This window comes from Corythoichthys intestinalis, chromosome 3, assembly GCF_030265065.1.
Source record: "Corythoichthys intestinalis isolate RoL2023-P3 chromosome 3, ASM3026506v1, whole genome shotgun sequence".
In the NCBI taxonomy this organism is placed as follows: Eukaryota; Metazoa; Chordata; class Actinopteri; order Syngnathiformes; family Syngnathidae; genus Corythoichthys; species Corythoichthys intestinalis.
In genome coordinates this window covers 37,452,711-37,475,118 of record NC_080397.1, presented here as the reverse complement: position 1 = coordinate 37,475,118, position 22,408 = coordinate 37,452,711, and the positions used below count along the sequence as shown (strand labels likewise).

At 41.8% G+C, this 22,408-nt stretch overlaps 1 protein-coding gene across 1 annotated transcript in view; it reads left to right on the top strand.

Moving 5' to 3' along the window:
- The window catches only part of hk2 (hexokinase 2), a 78,036-nt gene that overhangs the window by 35,552 nt on the left and 20,076 nt on the right, over nucleotides 1–22,408 (top strand). The window contains exons 11-13 of the mRNA XM_057831749.1: nucleotides 478–623; nucleotides 897–1,016; nucleotides 20,103–20,198. Coding sequence (XP_057687732.1) covers nucleotides 478–623; nucleotides 897–1,016; nucleotides 20,103–20,198 — 362 coding nt within the window. The remainder of the gene's footprint in view (nucleotides 1–477; nucleotides 624–896; nucleotides 1,017–20,102; nucleotides 20,199–22,408) is intronic.

Genomic DNA, 22,408 nt, shown 5'->3' with positions numbered 1-22,408 from the left:
CCCACCGAATTACTTTTAAACAAGAGGAAAGTATAAAAATGCTTGGCTTTATTAAATGCTTCATTGAGTGAGTCCAGTCAAATCCACTCAAGTTGCTCACTTACACACAATGAGTTGCCACAGCAACTGTTTAACGAGTTAAACGATGATTGACACATGCAGCGTTTTGAAGTTTTGGGTTCCAGGCATCCGTGGCAAGATCAAAATTTAAACGTCTGTCAATCATTGTTAACTTTAATACGTAACTCCAATGCATTACCTAACAAACAAAGAGATGGGAGGGAGAGAGAAAGAGACAACGCGATTGGCTCAGGACAGCTCATCTGTATTTATTTATTTATTTTTGTAATTGAAAAAAAAATTGCGATGGACTGAGGACACAAAGTTTAAAGTGCAAAGTAGGGAGGGATCACTGTATATACAATTTATTTGCTTCCCTTGACTTGAGTAGTGCATAAAACTATTTCATGCTTTCAGAGCATGGAGAATTCTTGGCTTTGGACCTTGGCGGCTCAAGTTTTAGAGTGTTGCTCGTGCGTGTGCACCGTGAAAAGAGACATGTGGAGATGCACGCTAAGAACTACATTATTCCTCAGGAGACAATGCAGGGCACAGGAGAAGAGGTTAAGTATCTCACAGGTTGCACACCTTAAGAAATATTTTGTTGCCTCTTTTATATCCATAATATTTAAAACGACTTGTACACTGTACAATATTGAGCTTTTTTTTTTTTTTTTTGTAAATTGCTCCAAGTATACAATGTGATCCACAAGTATTTTTTAAACATCACAAATTTAATACATTTCCATAAAACCTTCCTATGAACCACTACTGTTAATTGTAATGAATTTTATTCCACATGAATACTGATTTTCCTGCATATTTCTGGGTGGCAGCTTTTTAGATATATTGTGGATTGCATGGCCAACTTTTTGGAAAGGATGGGTTTGAAAGGAGCATCCTTACCTCTGGGATTTACATTTTCCTTCCCCTGTCACCAAACTAAACTGGATCAGGTGAGCTTGTTCAATTTTCCTTTGTTAAAAACAGTCACCCCTAACAATTAAAAGAAATCCATCGTTAATGTTCCTCACAGCTACAGATTATCAGGACATTATTAATTTCATATTGAAATGCAAACGTAAATCATCAATGGATTATCATGATATCAACACGTTAGTAATTAAAAAGATTATATTTTCCATTTTGAAGCTCTTAACATATTTCTGAAACTTATCACTTCAGTCTGGTTGTTTTCCCCCCAAAATGAGAATTGCTAAAGTAATACCATTATTAGCATATACCAACGACAAACACAATTTTACAGATTATACACTAATTTCTCTATTGCCTCTATTTTTTAAAAAAAATTTAGAAAAACCTTTTAATTCTAGACTTGAAAAGTTCTTGGAGAAATATCAAATACTAAATGCAGGACAAAATGGGTTTAGAACACAAAGAACTACTTCAATGGCAATAATTGAGGCAGTAGAGGAAATGACTAATGCACTTGACTAAAATAGATATGCGGTTGGTATTTTTGTGGACCTCAAGAAGGCCTTTGACACAATAAATCATTTAATTTTACTTGAAAATTTTGAAAAATATGGTGTTCGGGGGGTAGCTGGGGACTGGTGAAAAGTTATTTAACAGGTAGGGTACAATATGTGAAAATAGGCTCATATTCATCAGATAAATTGGGTATTTCATGGGGGGTTCCACAGGGATCAGTGTTGGGGTCTAAACTTTTCTCTGTTTATATAAATGATATTTTTAATGTATCCCAAGTAATAAAACTCACTCTGTTCACAGATGACACAAACATTTTTACAGTAGCAATCGTTACACTGAACTTGTAACTACTGTGAACAAGGAACTAAACTTAACTAAAGAATGGATGGATATAAATAAATTTTCATTGAATATAAGTAAAACTAAAGCAATGATTTTGGGGAATGCAAAAATTGACACTTAACTAACATTTAATATTGAAGGTGTACAAATTGAAAATGTTGCTGAGAACAAATTTTTGGGGAGTTACAATTGATAATAAACTGTCTGGGTAAACCCATGTCAGACACATACAAACCAAGATTTCAAGAAGCCTCTCAATTTTGAATAAAGTTAGAATATATCTCGATCAGAATGCACTCTGTACTGTACCTCGATTCTTCCATATTCTACCATAGATTTTACATACTGTGCCGAAGTATGGGGGAACACATATCACTGTACGACAAATTCATTAGTCACAGTACAGAAACGAGTATTCACATCATTCATAGTAGTGGATATCTGAAACACACCCATGAACTATTTCTGCAATCTAAATTGTTTACATTTCAAGACCTAGTCGATTATAACACATCTATAATTCTGTATAAAGCTTTTAATAATATGTTACCGACAAATTTACAAACACATTGCACCATTCAAGAAAGAGCTCATGAATTTAGAGCTTACGGGGAGTTCACGCTTCCTAAATTTAGAACAACTTGCAAAAGCTTCTGTGTGTCTGTACGCGGAGTTAAATTACGGAACAGTCTGAGTTAACCACTTAAGCATTGTAAAAATACTCACATATTTAAAGTGCGTACGACAGGATAAAAAAGTCTTAAATAGCATTATTATGTGAATTAGAATCATATTTTGAGACGATTCAACTACATACAACAATTTGGCAAAGCGCAGATGACGAGAAATTAGTGTTTTAATCCGCCGTCTAGCCACGCCTACCACTATAGGGCTCTAGCGTCCCGAACAGGTGGATGACGTCAGCGGGAGAATGGTTTCATCTGATTTAGTATGCAGCCCATTGAGGGGGAATTATTCATAATGAGGAAAATGCGACCAAAAGAGCCGCAAAATGTCATTGTTTCAGTCTCTCTACTCCAATATTTGTAAAGGATATTCTTTTTGTCTAAGTATTTTTCCCATTTGCTAAATAAATGGTATGGTCATGACAAATAACAATCTTGTGTGAAATGGAATATGAAATAATAAGAAGGCATTTATTCAGTACTACATGGCAAAATTACTCCATAATGGTCAAAACTGTCGACTTCACCTTTACTGTCGCACCTCCTGAACGCTATATTATGTCGCCGTAGTTAGTCAGGCTTTTGACATTTCCCTGCCCCCCGGCTTCGGAGAATGTAAACAAACCAAGAGGCGTGACAGCTAGCCGACATGCTAACACGAACCAAGTGATGCTTCAAAGTCTTATTTTCGCTTTTGAAGCGAAAAATCACACAAAACGAGCCCGGATCATTTCACACTGCCGCGGGGTTGTTGATTGTCTTCACCAATCGGCAACCCACGGAGAGCAAGTTACAGCTCGTTCCCCTGCTACTACGGACAGGAAAGCTCGCCGGGGAAGCAGCTGGAGAGTACCCTGGACAAACCGGCCGACGTCAGTAAAACGCGTAGCTGCCACAAGTCAATGGGAAAACCCATTGGCAGTGTATCAAATACTTGTTCTCCCCACTGTATATGTACATGTATATGTATTTATGTATGTATGTATGTGTATATATATATATATATATATATATATATATATATATATATGTATATATGTATATATATGTACAGTGCCTTGCAAAAGTATTCGGCCCCCTTGAACCTTGCAACATTTCGCCACATTTCAGGCTTCAAACATAAAGATATAAAATTTTAATTTTTTGTCAAGAATCAACAACAAGTGGGACACAATCGTGAAGTGGAACAAAATTTATTGGATAATTTAAACTTTTTTAACAAATAAAAAACTGAAAAGTGGGGCGTGCAATATTATTCGGCCCCATTGCGTTAATACTTTGTAGCGCCACCTTTTGCTCCAATTACAGCTGCAAGTCGCTTGGGGTATGTTTCTATCAGTTTTGCACATCGAGAGACTGACATTCTTGCCCATTCTTCCTTGCAAAACAGCTCGAGCTCAGTGAGGTTGGATGGAGAGTGTTTGTGAACAGCAGTCTTCAGCTCTTTCCACAGATTCTCGATTGGATTCAGGTCTGGACTTTGACTTGGCCATTCTAACACCTGGATACGTTTATTTTTTAACCATTCCATTGTAGATTTGGCTTTATGTTTTGGATCATTGTCCTGTTGGAAGATAAATCTCCGTCCCAGTCTCAGGTCTTGTGCAGATACCAACAGGATTTCTTCCAGAATGTTCCTGTATTTGGCTGCATCCATCTCCCCGTCAATTTTAACCATCTTCCCTGTCCCTGCTGAAGAAAAGCAGGCCCAAACCATGATGCTGCCACCACCATGTTTGACAGTGGGGATGGTGTGTTCAGGGTGATGAGCTGTGTTGCTTTTACGCCAAACATATCGTTTTGCATTGTGGCCAAAAAGTTCAATTTTGGTTTCATCTGACCAGAGCACCTTCTTCCACATGTTTGGTGTGTCTCCCAGGTGGCTTGTGGCAAACTTTAAACGAGACTTTTTATGGATATCTTTGAGAAATGGCTTTCTTCTTGCCACTTTTCCATAAAGGCCAGATTTGTGCAGTGTACGACTGATTGTTGTCCTATGGACAGACTCTCCCACCTCAGCTGTAGATCTCTGCAGTTCATCCAGAGTGATCATGGGCCTCTTGGCTGCATCTCTGATCAGTTTTCTCCTTGTTTGAGAAGAAAGTTTGGAAGGACGGCCGGGTCTTGGTAGATTTGCAGTGGTCTGATGCTCCTTCCATTTCAATATGATGGATTGCACAGTGCTCCTTGAGATGTTTAAAGCTTGGGAAATCTTTTTGTATCCAAATCCGGCTTTAAACTTCTCCACAACAGTATCTCGGAACTGCCTGGTGTGTTCCTTGGTTTTCATAATGCTCTCTGCACTTTAAACAGAACCCTGAGACTATCACAGAGCAGGTGCATTTATGCGGAGACTTGATTACACACACGTGGATTCTATTTATCATCATCGGTCATTTAGGACAACATTGGATCCTCACTGAACTTCTGGAGTGAGTTTGCTGCACTGAAAGTAAAGGGGCCGAATAATATTGCACGCCCCACTTTTCAGTTTTTTATTTGTTAAAAAAGTTTAAATTATCCAATAAATGTTGTTCCACTTCACAATTGTGTCCCACTTGTTGTTGATTCTTGACAAAAAAATTAAATTTCATATCTTTATGTTTGAAGCCTGAAATGTGGCGAAAGGTTGCAAGATTCAAGGGGGCCGAATACTTTTGCAAGGCACTGTATATAATTTTCCTCCTCTCCTTTGTTTTCAAAGTAATTGTCATTTTTTTCTCTCTTGCTGACACAGGAAATTGCCATTGTGGGTTCTGATCTTTCTGGTTGCTGGATAATATTTTACTTATTTGTAAGACAATTGAGAATTCGGGGTGGGATTTAATACGTTTTCTTCGTCGCACCCTCTTTCAGGCATTTTTAGTTTTTTGCCGTTGTTGAAAGCAGGACTGTATTTGTAAAACTGAATGTTACTGCCTGAAATCAAATTTTTAAAAAAGTTCCCACCTAAGCATGAAATACTATTTGTAACACCAGCTCTGCCAACACCAAATTACAGGCCATTTTCAAGGTCACCCAAATTTAAGTTTAAGATTTCCCTATACTGATCTTTTTGTCTTATGTCACCTCTAAAAAATGCCTTCAAATTAGTGTAAAACCTTATAAAGTGGTATCTCTTCATATGAATTTAATTCGTTCCAGGACCTGTTGTTTAAGTCAAAATTGGTCGTTTGTCAAGTGGTATTTTCTCATGAGAATACACTATAATTCGATTACTTTGTTCCACAGCCCAAAAACATATGCTAAAACCTTAATAAATACTGCTGGTACAATTAAAAATAGCAATTATACATAGCGGCGGCACGGTGGCTGAGTGGTTAGCACGTCTGCCTCACAGTTCTGAGATCAAGGGTTCAATCCCGGGCTTTGGCCTTCCTGTGTGGAGTTTGCATGTTCTCCCCGTGCCTGCGTGGGTTTCCTCCGGGAACTCCGGTTTCCTCCCACATCCCAAAAACATGCATGGTAGGCTGATTGAACACTCTAAATTGTCCATAGGTGTGAGTGTGTGCGTGAATGGTTGTGTGTCTCCTTGTGCCCTGCAATTGGCTGGCAACCAATTCAGGGTGTCCCCTGCCTACTGCCCGAAGTTACCTGGATAGGCTCCAGCACCTCCGCGACCCTCGTGAGGAATAAGCGGCATGGAAAATGAATGAATGAATTACACATAGCAAAACAAATAAATATAAATAAATACACATCAGAATTTTAATAATAATAAAATAATGTAACAAATCGGGTTCTAATGTGGCGGGTGTGTTTTGCATGCTGTTCCTAACCGCACCGTGTGACTTATGAGAGAGAGAGAGAGAGTTGCAGTAGAGTGGGAAGTTTTTACTTTCTCTTGTTGGCATCGGCTACGGTGAATAGGAACCGTGTTGTGTTACACAAGTTCTGAAATTAAATATAAAAGACCTGAAAAAGCTGGCGATTTCCTTGCCAATATTACAATAATACTAATAATAAATCGGATATTTAGAAAAAAGCGTTGCTATTGTCTCAAATTATAGAGACGGGCGAACGGAGGTTGGCGGAAACCGACTATACTAGTATTGTCGAGCCAGTTCACTCAGACCACGCTCATATTTTTCTGTCATTATCATCTCTTACTTTCAATGGTAAGCATCACCCATGTTGATTTTTCTCACAAGAAAATCCACCATGCGTCAGTCTTGCGCATATGCGGAGATTGAGGGAGGCGGGGGGTTGGCAAAGCCGCCCCAGCCCCTTGGTGGCACTTGACTTTTCTATAAATGAATTTAAAGTGGAAGTTAAGATTTTTTTTACATAAGGCTTAATCTTCGAGTTAACGGGGGTTTGATTAGTCGGTGGAGTTGATTATAAAGAATTCTGTGCAGATTGTCTGCTTCTGGGCTCCAGAGTGGCTATGCACGCGCAACATATGCAGAGGGGTGTGCCATCTAAGGCACACCACGATTCGATTCGATTATGATTCAGGGTGCTACAATTCAATGATCATGATATTAACGATTATTACGATTATCGATGCATTATACAGTTCTACAGCTAAACAAATGTATGTCCATTATTTATTTAATATATCCTAATTATTCAGCAGGAGCAATTGAAACATGGCCTAACAACAAAAAGCTGCCCTTAATTAAGCTGCTTTTTTTTTTTTTTTTTTTTTTTTTTTTTTTTTTTTTTTTTTTTAAACAAGAAAAACCTTAACCATTTCGAAGGCAGTACTTATTTCTCTAATCAATACAATAAAATTTACAATAGTGGAATGAATTCCACATTTTCTGCATATTTGTAGTGTTACCGCTGTACTTGATCCTGGTTTTACACGTTCTGCATCTGGAGTAATTTTTGTACACAATCAAACAATGCACAAATGGACAGGTTAGCGAATTCGCTAATTAGCATAGTGCTCGGCGCTAACTAGTAATATCTCAAAAACAACAACAATAAAGGCTAAACAGTACAAGAGGGTTGGTGTACTTACCTCCTATAGACTCACATGGGACTTAGCAACATGCTAGGGACATTTTCCAATTATCCCATGAACCTACTACTGGACAATTGAAAGGCAAGGAGCTGCTAACTATCTCTCTTCCCTCCTCGCTCTGAAAAAATAACTTGCGCACAGAAGAGGACCCTAAGCGTGACCAGCCTTTGCTTGCCTGTCACATACACAAATTTATTTTCGAGTCCTTTGTCCAGGAGTAAATCTTTCGCTCAGTAACTTCTGCTGCAGCCATCCCAACCTTGTGCATCCCTTAAGGCAATGATCCCCAACCACCGTGTCATGAACCGGTACCAGTCCGCGGCGCATTTGCTACCGGGCCACAGAGAAATAATAAATCATTTGTTAATGACAGCAATCTGGCCAGTGCCTCTTAACACATCAATATGCCAGTCTACTCTTTTGACTAATCCAAGTAGAGATTTGTGTAAGTCGCCATCTAATGGGTGGCCGTCAGCAGCTCGGCGTCAGTCAATGTAAACAGTACCATTAGCCGCTGTCATCCGTGTGCTGCGGACGGCGACGTCTTTGCACAGCTTTTTTATGGGGATAAGGCCACCTACTTAACCAGAAGAGGAGCCTGCAACCAACTCCATTCTGCATATTACGCGGCTAAAAGCTAGCAAACAAGGCAAAAAAAGCGAATGCATTGAGAGCATATTACTTTGTGGCGAACTGTATTGCTAAAGCCAAAAAGCTTTCACGATTGGACAAGAACTTATCATGCCTGCGACCAAGGATATTTGCTCTCAAGGTTTATGAGAGGGTGCTGGTAAAAAGGGTTGATTCAGTGTATGGTGAGTTACATTTTCCTCGCACTTAATGTTTATTTCTAGCCCCGTCATGTCATTTTATATTTAATGTGACACACACTTGCCTAGGGATGGGAATTGATAGGATTTTTACGATTCCGATTCCATTATCGATGTTGCTTAACGATTCGATTCTTTATCGATTCTCTTATCGATTCTAATTTGGGGGAAAAGAAGAACAAACGTTTTGATTGGCATCGAGTTTGTTTAATCAGAACTCACAACCTTACAAACTCACAACGAGCTCAAAAGAGGCCCAAAGCCTCAATGTTAACTGTGGCAATAAGTGGCAAATACACAAGAATGTGTAACATTTTACTGAAACATTTATCTAATAGCAATAAAAAATATTGGTGTATATTGGCAGATAGGTTGTTGTTCCGCCTTTGGCAATATGTGTTAAAGCAGGGGTCCCCAAATGTTTTCCTGTGAGGGCCACATAACTTTTCCCTTCTCTGATGAGGGGCCGGGGTCAGTTTGTAAAAGAAAAAGTGTGACGATTGCAGAAGTGCATAAATGTAAAAAAATATTGTTTTTCAGAAAGCCACAATCAAATAACCCTTTCTGGATTCTTTACGGAATGAAAGTAAATAAAATAAAAATAATAATATAATAATAATAATGAATAATAAAAACACTATTAATTAAATAGATAATAACCAAATAACCCTCTCTGAATTCTTCAAGGAAAAAGGCCAGGAAATAAATAACACGATTGAGAAAAAAAAAATTTCAAAATGGCCGGACCAAATGTGGAGGCGGGCTGTATTTCGGCCGCGGGCCGCAGTTTTGGCACCCGAAGAAATGCCGCATCCACGCGAGTGAGCGAGCGAAGTGAGAGAGGGAAACACTTCTACGAGCTTACGTTCTTTGTTAATGTTAATATCTACAGAGGCAACGCCTGTATGTATCATCTTTTGTGTTGTTGTTGTTGTGTTTTCACTCGCGATCGGACACTTAAATCCAGTTGTGTAGTGGTTTGAACGATGTGCTAATGCTAGCGAACGAATGCTAACCATACTGTTATTAGCAGCTAATCATCGCTGATTTACGTTGATGCAAACCTGTTTGTTATTGGGGACGAAATTGATTTGTTTCATTTCTATTCTTAGTTTCACTCTTCAAGTGATGGTTGAATAAAGTCAGCAAATTATACCAACATCTTCTACATCGTCATTTGGGAGTTTAGCTAGCTGTATAGCCAGAACTGAGCCTTAGCCTCTCTGTGAGGACAGCGCAGTCGTATTCCCTCCCGATGCAGTTATCTCCACCTTGCAATGACTGCAAGTCGCTTTGTTGTAATTTTTCCTCGTGAAGTGAAGACACACTTTCGAGCGTTTGAACCTACGTGCTGTCATTGTTATGTTTATGGCTGCAATGCTCGTGCTTACCCGTCGTAACCTTTTATTTTCACACTCTTTCCTGGTGAAGTGTAGTCAAACTTTGGAGCGAGTGGTTCTTGGCGCCATGCTAGTTTGATGCGTCTGGACAACAAGACACGTCACGACGCAATACGCGTCTTTAGGAATCGTTAATGGGATCGTTAATGTCAGGCCGAGACGACGAGGCGGACTCAGCTGCGGAGGTTCAGGCAAAAATTTATTTTGAAAACACAGGTTCTTCCGCTGACATGCGGGGATGAAAAAAAGCACAAACAAAAAGCGCTCCAACGGAGGAATGAGTCAGGGTGACTAGAAAGAAAATAAGGTTTCAAACACAAAGCGCTCCAAACGGGAGGTAATGCAAAAACATAAAGCGCTCCACAAGGAGGAAAAATTCAAGCTGGCTAGGATAAAAAGTTACAAACGCAAAGCACTCCAATGGAGGATAATGTACCGAATAACTATGATGCTATGGCGAGAGGCTGACGTGACTGACCTTACATGAAAGACACTTCTGCACAAGACAAGGGGAACTAGGGCATTAAATACACACACAAGGTAATGAGGAACAGTTGGAAACAATAGGTGATTAGATGACAAGAGGAAGGGCAAGTACGCGACTATGAAGAGGGTGAAGCTTTCAAAATAAAACAGGAAGTGACGTGGCATGACAGAACCCCCCCCTTTAGGACCGGCTGCCAGACGGTCCAGGCAGGTCGGGGTGGTCCCTGTGAAAGTCCCTGATCAAGGAGGGGTCCAGGATGAATCGTGAGGGAACCCATTGTCTCTCCTCCGGGCCGTAGCCCACCCAGTCCACTAGGTATTGGAAGCCACGACCTCGGGGCCGCACCGCCAGCAGCCTCTTGACCTGGTAGGCAGGGCCACCGTCGATTTCCAGAGGAGGTGGAGGGGGTGGCACAGGTACCATGGAGCTCTCCACCACAGGCTTGACTTGGCTGACGTGGAAGGTGGGGTGGACCCTCAGGGAGCGTGGAAGACGTAGACGCACTGCTGCCGGGCCTATGACCTTCGAGACTGGATATGGACCCACGAAGCGGGGGGCCAACTTCCGGCAGGTGGCACGGAGGGGAAGGTTTCGGGCGCTTAGCCATACTCGCTGTCTCGCCTGGTAGGCGGGTGCTGGATGTCGGTGGCGGTCTGCGGCCTTCTTCACCCGATCCCCTTGTCGGACGAGGGCTTGTCGAGCTGCTTCCCAGATGCGCCTGCTACGGCGGACCAAGGCATGGGCCGACGGGACAGAGACCTCACGCTCCTGTGCACTAAACAAAGGCGGATCGTAGCCATGGACGCATTTGAAGGGTGACATACCTGTGGCGGAGGTGGGAAGCGTGTTGTGGGCATATTCGACCCAGACCAGGTGGTTGCTCCATGTGGATGGGTTCTGGGATACCAGACACCGGAGGCCGGTCTCCAACTGTTGGTTGAGGCGCTCGGTCTGGCCGTTGGACTCTGGATGGTATCCCGACGTGAGGCTTGCCTTGGCTCCGATGAGACGGCAGAACTCCTTCCAAAAGCGTGACACAAACTGTGGCCCCCGGTCAGAGACTATGTCCCGGGGGAAGCCATGAATGCGGAAGATCTGTCGTATCATGATTCCTGCAGTGTCCTTAGCAGAGGGTAAGGCTGGCTGGGCTATGAAGTGGGCCATTTTGGAGAACCGGTCGACTACTGTCAGGATCGTGGTGTTTCCCTGGGAGACAGGGAGCCCCGTGACAAAGTCCAAAGATATTTCAGCCCATGGTCTGGAGGGAATCGGGAGAGGTTGAAGGAGGCCCATGCGTGGTCTGGTGGACGTCTTGTTTCGGGCGCAGACCGAGCAAGCCTCGACGTACTCCCGGACCTCCGGCTCCATGCCTGGCCACCAGAACCTCCGGGAGATGGCGTGCATGGTGCGCCTGACTCCCGGATGACAGGAAAGCGGCGTGGAGTGGGCCCATTGGATCACCCGGGGGCGTAGGTTAGCCGGGACGAAAAGTAGGTTCTCAGGGCACCCCCGAGGTGTCCGGACCCCCCCTAATGCCTGCTTAACCTCCGTTTCTATTTGCCAAGTTACCGCCCCTACCACACAATTCAGTGGCAGGATGGGTTCAGGTTCCTTGGCTACAGGCTCGGGGTCGTAAAGGCGAGAGAGGGCATCTGCTTTGATGTTCTGGGACCCCGGCCTGTAAGAGATAGAGAAGGAGAATCGGTCAAAAAAGAGCGCCCACCTGGCCTGGCAAGAATTGAGTCTCTTAGCTGTCCTGAGATACTCCAGATTGCGATGATCTGTCCAAACTATGAAGGGTTGCTCCGCCCCCTCGAGCCAATGCCGCCACTCCTCCAGAGCGGTCTTGATGGCGAGAAGTTGTAGTTGTAGTTACGCTCTGCTGGAGACAGGCGGCGGGAGAGGAAGGCGCAGGGATGCAACTTCCCATCATGCTCCGCTCGTTGGGACAGTATAGCCCCGATGCCCTCACTGGAGGCGTCGACCTCCACCACGAACTGACGACAGGGATCAGGCATGGTCAGGATGGGGGCTGTGGTGAAGCGGGTCTTCAAGGCCAGGAAAGCCGCTTCAGCTGCAGGGGTCCATTCGAAACGCACCTTGGAGGAAGTAAGAGCGTGGAGAGGGCCTGCAATCTTACTAAAACCGCGGATAAACCGCCTGTAAAAGTTAGCGAACCCGAGGAACTGCTGAAGTTTCTTTCGACAGCCCGGTGTGGGCCAATTAACTATTGTTTCTACTTTAGCAGGGTCCATCTGAACACCCCCCGGAGTTACAATGAAGCCCAAAAAGGAAATCGTGTCGACATGAAATTCACTTTTTTCAGCTTTAACAAAAAGACTGTTGGCGAGAAGACGCTTTAAAACAGATTCTACATGTTGCTTGTGGGTAGTTATATCCGGGGAGTAAATAAGGATGTCATCTAGATAAACAAAAACGAAACGGTCAAGAAAGTCACGGAGTACATCGTTGATCAAAGCCTGGAAGAATGCGGGTGCGTTCGTGAGACCGAAGGGCATGACCAGGTATTCATAGTGGCCGTCTGGGGTGTTAAAAGCAGTCTTCCACTCATCCCCCTCCCTGATGCGGACTAGATGGTAGGCGCTGCGCAGGTCTAACTTCGTGAAGACCCTGGCCTTCTGCAATTGGTCGAACACCGAAGACATGAGGGGGAGGGGATAGCGGTTCTTTACGGTAATATCATTGAGCCGGCGGATACAGGGGCGGAGCGACCCGTCCTTCTTTCCGACAAAAAAGAAACCTGCTCCAGCCGCGGACGAAGAAGGACGGATGAGCCCTGCTTTCAAGGAGGTCTGGATGTATTCGCGCATGGCAGCTTTCTCAGGTCCGGAGATGGGATAGAGGCCCCCCCTAGGGATGGTGGAGCCCGGGACGAGATCAATGGCGCAGTCATAGGGGCGGTGGGGTGGCAGAGCCTGGGCCCGAGCCTTGTCAAAAACCTGGCGCAAATGGTGATAGCACTCTGGGATGGTGCTCAAATCAATATCTGGTTCTGGAGTGATAGAGAGAGAAAACTTATTAATTGCGGTCTCACCAATAACAGGACCTTTGACCCCAGGGTTCTTCTCTACCAGACAACGTCCCTTGCAGTCCGCACCCCACCCCAGTACGGACCCAGAGTTCCAATCTATATGTGGTTGGTGCTTGCGGAGCCATGAGAGGCCTAAAACCAATGTCTGGGCTTGGGCAGAAAACAAATGGAAAGACATTGTCTCAGTGTGTCCTTGGACAGTGACTTCTATAGGCTCGCAAGAGTGGGTGATAGAAAACAGTCTCTCACCATTGAGAGATCTGGCCACCAGGGGTCGTTCTAGAGGGATAGCACGAAGGCCCATGAGATGGCAAACCCCCCAAGGCATCAGACAGTCGTCCGCGCCGGAGTCTGTCAGGGCAGCGAGTGTACATGACAAAGCTCTGTGCTTTACCTGGACTGTGGTCGTCGAGCGGTGGGTGGGGTTCGCTGGTTGACTGGCATGGCTCGGTCTGGGCCTGCGGGCGGTGCAACCTGCCACAAGGTGTCCCGAACTCCCACAGTAGAAGCATAGCCCCTCTAGTTGTCGGCGCTTGCGTTCCTCAGGGGAGGTGCGTGTGGGACCAAGCTGCATGGGTATGGCATTGTTAGGATCCCTAGGAGGTGAGGCCGGTAGGATGTGGGTGCGGCGAGGTCCTGACTGCACCAGCGACTAGGGAGGTGGCCTCACAGCTTGAATTGGCCAGCTCCTGCTCAACTCCTCAAGGCGATGGTCGGTGCGTATGGCGAGGGCAATGAGATCGTCCAACCCCTCCGGGAGGTCGAGTGGTACCAGGCGATCCCGGATAGAGTGGGAGAGCCCCTTAAAAAAGGTGTCATAGAGTGCGGTGTGGCATCAGCCGCAACCTGCGGCCAGGGTACGGAACTGAATGGCATAGTCATTGACCGAGGCTTTACCCTGACGCAGGCTGCTGAGCTCTCTTGCTCGATCTCTTTCGGAGCATACTGGGTCGAAAGTGGTCTTTAGGGCATCTATGAATGAGGACAAGTTGTGGCACGAACACGAATCACGCTCCCACTCAGCCATGGCCCAGGCTCGGGCCCGTCCCGACATGTGGGACACCATGAAGGCAATACGAGAACGGTCAGTCGTGAACTCATGGGGGGAACAGTCAAAGTGCATACTGCATTCCGTGACGAAAGCTTGGCTAGTACCTGGGTCCCCGCAGAATCGCTCTGGCGGCGCCAATCTTGGTCCTCTTCCAGGAACCAGGGCGGAAGAAGCAGGAGGGGGGCAGGCAGGGGTATTGGAAACTGAAGCCAGTTGTGCTGGGAGCAGCTGGGCTGTGAGCTCCTTCAGCTGATTGTGCATTTGGACCAGCTGTGCAGCCATTGTGGCTTGAAAGTCCTCCTGGCAGGTGAGACGAGCCGATTGCTCTCGGATCGTGGCAAAAAAATCGGGAGACTCCGCTGGGTCCATTTCTGGCAGAAGTGTTCTGTCAGGCCGAGATGACGAGGCGGACTCAGCTGCGGAGGTTCAGGCAAAAATTTATTTTGAAAACACAGGTTCTTCCGCTGACATGCGGGGATGAAAAAAAGCACAAACAAAAAGCGCTCCAACGGAGGAATGAGTCAGGGTGACTAGAAAGAAAATAAGGTTTCAAACACAAAGCGCTCCAAACGGGAGGTAATGCAAAAACATAAAGCGCTCCACAAGGAGGAAAAATTCAAGCTGGCTAGGATAAAAAGTTACAAACGCAAAGCACTCCAATGGAGGATAATGTACCGAATAACTATGATGCTATGGCGAGAGGCTGACGTGACTGACCTTACATGAAAGACACTTCTGCACAAGACAAGGGGAACTAGGGCATTAAATACACACACAAGGTAATGAGGAACAGGTGGAAACAATAGGTGATTAGATGACAAGAGGAAGGGCAAGTACGCGACTATGAAGAGGGTGAAGCTTTCAAAATAAAACAGGAAGTGACGTGGCATGACAGTTAAGGCTTTTTCATTGTGATGTCGAGGCCTCGAAACACTCGGAACCGGTTCCGAATTGGAATCGGATTTCGATTCCCATCCCTACACTTGCCGGTCCATGAAGAAAAAAAAAAGGCCCACATTACACCGGTCCATGGTGCCAGAAAGGTTAGGGACCGCTGCTTTAAGGTGTCCGGGCGTCAGACGTGTCTTGAATTTCGTTCCGCTAGCAGTGGCTGTCATTAAGTTATTAGGGCAAATCATCGTTTATGAACATTTATTAATTTTAATCGAATCGCCACATGTAGAATGTCATTGAATCTAATAATGAATGTATTGGAACACCGCTAATATGCACGCATGAGAATCACCCATGACCTATGCAATCAATAGTGTCGGCTATGTTTTCAGGATAAAGTTGTTCAAACTTACCATTGCATATCAATAATTGTAGTATGAAGTTATGAACAGCAACATTTGTACTCCAGCAGCTCTGCAGGGAACAGGCTGTCTAGGCAAGCAGGGCGATATCACATAGTGTTTTTTTTCACTGCTGATTATTTTGTGGGAATGAAAAGGACTCCCCAGCAGACTGAGCAAGAGTGGCCGAAGTACTCCTCTATGGTGTGGTCGCATTACGCATCTAAAAAAATTAGTCCTCCAGAATTAAATGAATTACGGCAGTTTGGTGTGACATTGTTTGGGCCGCAGGGGTATTTCGAACAATAATGTGCATTTTGTCAATTTATTTGACTATGTTAGATCTGTTAATTTTGTTTTTTATTAGCATGCTAAGCAGGCACCATTTATTTGCGCTAGCTTAGCCACTCCGGAGCCCTAAAAAAACCAAATAACTGACAAACTTCTCAGAATTTCTTGAAATCAACTCCACCAACTAATTAAACCCCTGCTAACTTAAACATTAAGCCTAATGTCAAAAATTCTGACCATCCACTTTAAAATAAAAACCTAGCCATTAAAATGTTTATAAAGGTTGTGAAGCAATAAAAAAACAACAAAAGTAAATGAAATGAATATGAATCCTATGAAGTATTTCATAATAGGTCAAAATTATTTTCCGAACAGATCATGTGGCTAGCATCTTAAAGACTGTCTACTTCTTTGGTTAGCCAAAACTACACCTGAGGAGGCAAGATGGATATTTAGAATTTCTTTAAACCAAAGCTTTCAAAAGCTTCAGCAACAACTAGGCTTGAACAGAGGATCAAACACGAACAGTGTCAAGATGTATATACACACCCACACACACACATATATATATACAGTATATACTATATTATATATGTAAAAACACACACAGTGGTGCTTCGACATACAATCTTTTCGACATCCGACGTAAAATTTCACTCGCCATTTGTTTCTACATCTGACGACAAGCTCGAAATAGGACGTTTTTTGACAGCGCCAAAGTTTCTTTGTTTTGCCGGAAGACGGACGCACGGCTGATTTTCTTGTAAGAGAAATCAACACTGGATCCAAAAAGGTTAGTGCAGGTGGAGAAAAAAAAGTAAAGGTGACGCTTACCATTGAAATGAAGATGTAAATGATAGCAAAATATAAGCATGGTGTGTGCATCCATGAACTGGGTCGAAGATAGGGCTGTAGAATGGCGATCTTGGCCGGCGGTCCTCCTCCGTTCGCCACTCTTTATAAGTGACGGTGACAATTCTTATTGTGGTAACATCGTCAAAGAAATCGCCAGCTTCATCAGGTTTCTATTCATTTATTCCATCAACTTGTTCAACACAACACGCCTAGTGTCCGCTGCTGTTGGCGCCAGCATCAAAACAGAAAGTAAAATAGAACTGCGCTCTCTTGGTCACCGTCACGTCAGCCCCGCGGTGCATTCAGGTACAGCAAAAAAAAAAGTCCGCCACATTAGAACCCGATTCGTTACAGTATTACAGGTATTATTATTACTATTTTATATTATTATTATTAACATGATTTTTATTAATAATTTATTTGTTTTGCTCTTTGTAATTGCTATTTGCAATAGTAACAGCAGTTTTTATTAAGGATTTAGTGTAGGTTTTTGGGCTGTGGAACGAATTAATGGATTTATAATTTATTCTTATGGGAGAATCCTGCTCGACATACGACCATTTTGACATACAAACAAGGTCCTTGAACGATTTAACTTCGTATGTAGATGTACCATTGTATATGTGTACACACACACACACACACACATACATTTATATATATATATATATATATATATATATACATACAGTATATATGTATTTCATATATTTTTTATAATATATTAATTGGGCGATGTCACTTTTTTCAATTACCTCCACAATTTACTTTGAAGTTGTAAGCCGGTTTATTAGCTTCCTGGCGTAACTGTAGTCTACAACTGTATCGATTATCAAATTCATGGGAACCTTTGCAGCCTTATTAAGAAGCTAGTTTAGACAGTTAGATGCCCGAAAATTGGCAAAAATGTGAATTGTTGTTTTCCGAAGTAAAAGCAGATTTTTGTTCATGTCCTACTTTCACTTAACAAAATATGGGGTCAGGTATAATTATATAATTATATATATGTATATATAATTATATATATATATATATATATTTATATGACGGAAAACACAGACAAGACTGAAAAAGCGGTTTCTGCTCTTGCACTCCTCTTTAAAAGAAACTGCTGTATTTTAAGCCAAAACAACTGTTGTTTGATAGAGCAATATGTCTATATGCTGCCATAGCAGATTCATGGCGCATGAAGGCCCCGAACTGTTTTTAATTTGTCCGTTTTACCCTGAAAACCCCCGTTTACAGATGTCGCACAACCGCTTTTGTTTCAACCAAGCCATAAAACGAAGGTAATTAATGATATAATTATTCAAAATGTCTGTCGTTTTTAGCTTAGAATCACTAATTGATGTCTAATATTTTGTTTGAAAAAAAAAACGATTTAAAAAAATTATTCACTCACATATTTTAAACTTTTAAACAAATTATGTCACAATGAAAAAAATGGCGTCTGTAAAAAAGTCACGGATATCTACCTCATAACTATCGCTTAATTGTATTTTGTTTTTGTTACTGTCAGATTTTCTCCGATATGTTAGATGATAAATAATCAATCCAAACAAAGAAAAATTGAAAAAGAACGTTTAAAAGGGCGAATATATGAAAAAGAAAATCTCAATCACTCCTTGATGTCTGCGATTTCTGGATCGCGACCATTGTTATAAAATCCCACAAAAAATCCGGCTGTGGCCACACACAGCTGTGTCTTGACACTCAGTGATACATGCTACATGGAGTTTTATGATCAAAGCAAGGTAAGTACGCGATAATATCTCGTTAAAGTCATGGCGTCTGTAATTCTGCTGTCGCGTGCTCTCACCTCTAGATAGGGTTTTGCTGTTTAAAATTTTATTTATTTTTTTTTAAAGCCCCCCTGTTCAAAATTTTTCTTCCCCCAGAAAATTGAGATTTTAAGCTTTCCAATGATGTATCACACATGCATATCGGACAATTTTGAAAGTTGGCTAAACTGGGGGTCTCAGAGCGGAACTTCAAGTCACCTGAGTGTTTTCCGCCATATAGTAATTTAATTTTACTGCTGACACTGCGTTTCGGGGTCATCAACATGTTTTGCCCCCTCCCACAAAAGTCAAACTCAGCCTATGGCAGGGGTGTCAAACCAATTCCACAAAGGGCCAAGAGGGTCCTGGATTTCATTTCAACCAAGACTGCGCAAACAGATTAACCAATGAATTTTCTGCTGAAACAAGCAGCACCTAACTGCAATTGATCACACTTGTAGGAGATAAGATTGGTGAAAAGATGACCTCCACATTGGTTGGATCGAAATCTGGGACCACCTTGGCCCTTTATGGACTTAGTTTGACACCAGTGGCCTATGGTGTTGCGGGAAAACAATACAATTGCGACACCGTCATGAATCGTCGTATTTCGAAAATGTTGTGACAAATGACGAGTCCAATTTTACGTTATATTTCGAATGGATCATATGTCGGTGCGATTGTATTTTGAGATACAGTACCACTATACTTGAACACTTCTAAACACATCGCCTCAATCCTCGTTTGATGTTTTATTTGAGGAAGGCCCTTTTTGATTGTTAGTCAAGTTTTGGTTAAAAATATCAACCAATAAACTAATACAGGTTGAAATTCTGTGTAATGTTAGACATTTCATTGAAATGAAACTTTACTGTTTTAAAACCACTGGGTATTGGTGTCTTTTGAAAATATGAAAGACTTCATTTGAATAGGTTGTAGCTATGTATCCTTAATATGTGATGATATTTATTGCTAAATACATTGTGCATTATTCTACAGGAATAAATTAATTGCAATAAATATATTCTATAAATGAGACGTTCGTGTGAACAGTTGAATAAGTCAACACTAAACAGCAAATATTTTTTTCTTAACCTTTTTAATGATTAAAGTTCACAGCTACTGTTTTTTAAACATCCAACAAAGATGGCAGTGATTTGTTAAGTTGATTATTACAGATGACAAAACAAATAGCCATATACAAAACAATTCTCCAAGACTTTAAACTACACAAATTCTTATATGTGCAATTAACTTTTCCAACCTTGTAACGCTACCTGTCCCAACTTTTTTTATTTGTTGATTTGTTGACACCATGAAATCTAAAATCAATCAAAATGAAACGTGTTCTCAAAACTTTTATCTGTCATCTGTTATATTTTGAGCGGATATTGAAATTTCGAACTTCCATATCATCGTATTAAGTTTTAATTCACAATTGGAATAAAGTACCAACTTTTTTGGAATCCAGTTTTTAACTTGAAACTGAAAAATGTGAATATAGGTTTTATTTTATGCAGATGTTATATATTCCTCTTTCATTTTCAGGGAATTCTTCTGAAGTGGACAAAGGGTTTCAAAGCTACTGGTTGTGAGGGACATGATGTTGTTGCATTACTTAAGGATGCTGTGCGATGCCGAGGGGTGAGTTAAAAAAGTCTTGCTTTGTATTATGACAAGCCTTAACATTTGAAAAAATGTTATCCACCCATCCATTATCTACCGCTTAATGCGAGGTCGGGTCGCAGGGGCAGCAGCTTTAGCAGGAAAGTCCAGACTGTACACACAATATTAACCTTTTCAAAACATTGTAAGCCTTGTTTCAGTTATTTGAATACATTAAATATCATACACACAAACACTGACATTGCCTAACTAATTCAATTGCATGGTCCAGGTTTATTTAAATGCTTTACAGATATGATAAATGCACAAAAGCTACGTAAAAAGAGTATAATGCTCAAAAGATACATAAAACACATAAATGGACTGCAGATAGAGCAAAACTAGAAAAATTAAAAAGTCCTAGCACTTGTTTGCTTATCTAGACCTTACAGTAAATATAATATTCGATTAGGGATTTTAATGATTTATCGAAAGTGCTCTGTTGCAGTGCCAAATGTCTAACCACATTTCCGCTAGTTATTTTTATCTCATGTGTTGCACATAAGGTGATAAATACAGGTTCATATACAGTGTCATGGAAATACGTACCCTGGGGTGGCCAAACATTTGCATGCCAATGTGTGTGTGTGTGTGTGTATATATATATGTCTATATATATATATATATATATATATATATATATATATATATATATATATATATATATACTGGACTGTCTCAGGAAATTAGAATACACAATATTCTAATTTTTTGAGACAGTCCTGTGTATATATACAGGACTGTCTCAGGAAATTAGAATACACAATATTCTAATTTCCTGAGACAGTCAGGAAATTAGAATATTGTGTATTCTAATTTCCTGAGACAGTCCTGTATATATACACAGGACTGTCTCAAAAAATTAGAATATTGTGTATTCTAATTTTCTGAGACAGTCCAGTATATATATATATATATATATATATATATATATATATATATATATATATATATATATATATATATATATATATATATATATATATATATATATACAGTGCCTTGCAAAAGTATTCGGCCCCCTTGAACCTTGCAACCTTTCGCCACATTTCAGGCTTCAAACATAAAGATATAAAATTTTAATTTTTTGTCAAGAATCAACAACAAGTGGGACACAATCGTGAAGTGGAACAAAATTTATTGGATAATTTAAACTTTTTTAACAAATAAAAAACTGAAAAGTGGGGCGTGCAATATTATTCGGCCCCCTTGCGTTAATACTTTGTAGCGCCACCTTTTGCTCCAATTACAGCTGCAAGTCGCTTGGGGTATGTTTCTATCAGTTTTGCACATCGAGAGACTGACATTCTTGCCCATTCTTCCTTGCAAAACAGCTCGAGCTCAGTGAGGTTGGATGGAGAGTGTTTGTGAACAGCAGTCTTCAGCTCTTTCCACAGATTCTCGATTGGATTCAGGTCTGGGCTTTGACTTGGCCATTCTAACACCTGGATACGTTTATTTTTCAACCATTCCATTGTAGATTTGGCTTTATGTTTTGGATCATTGTCCTGTTGGAAGATAAATCTCCGTCCCAGTCTCAGGTCTTGTGCAGATACCAACAGGTTTTCTTCCAGAATGTTCCTGTATTTGGCTGCATCCATCTTCCTGTCAATTTTAACCATCTTCCCTGTCCCTGCTGAAGAAAAGCAGGCCCAAACCATGATGCTGCCACCACCATGTTTGACAGTGGGGATAGTGTGTTCAGGGTGATGAGCTGTGTTGCTTTTACGCCAAACATATCGTTTTGCATTGTGGCCAAAAAGTTCAAATTTGGTTTCATCTGACCAGAGCACCTTCTTCCACATGTTTGGTGTGTCTCCCAGGTGGCTTGTGGCAAACTTTAAACGAGACTTTTTATGGATATCTTTGAGAAATGGCTTTCTTCTTGCCACTCTTCCATAAAGGCCAGATTTGTGCAGTGTACGACTGATTGTTGTCCTATGGACAGACTCTCCCACATCAGCTGTAGATCTCTGCAGTTCATCCAGAGTGATCATGGGCCTCTTGGCTGCATCTCTGATCAGTTTTCTCCTTGTTTGAGAAGAAAGTTTGGAAGGACGGCCGGGTCTTGGTAGATTTGCAGTGGTCTGATGCTCCTTCCATTTCAATATGATGGTTTGCAGAGTGCTCCTTGAGATGTTTAAAGCTTGGGAAATCTTTTTGTATCCAAATCCAGCTTTAAACTTCTC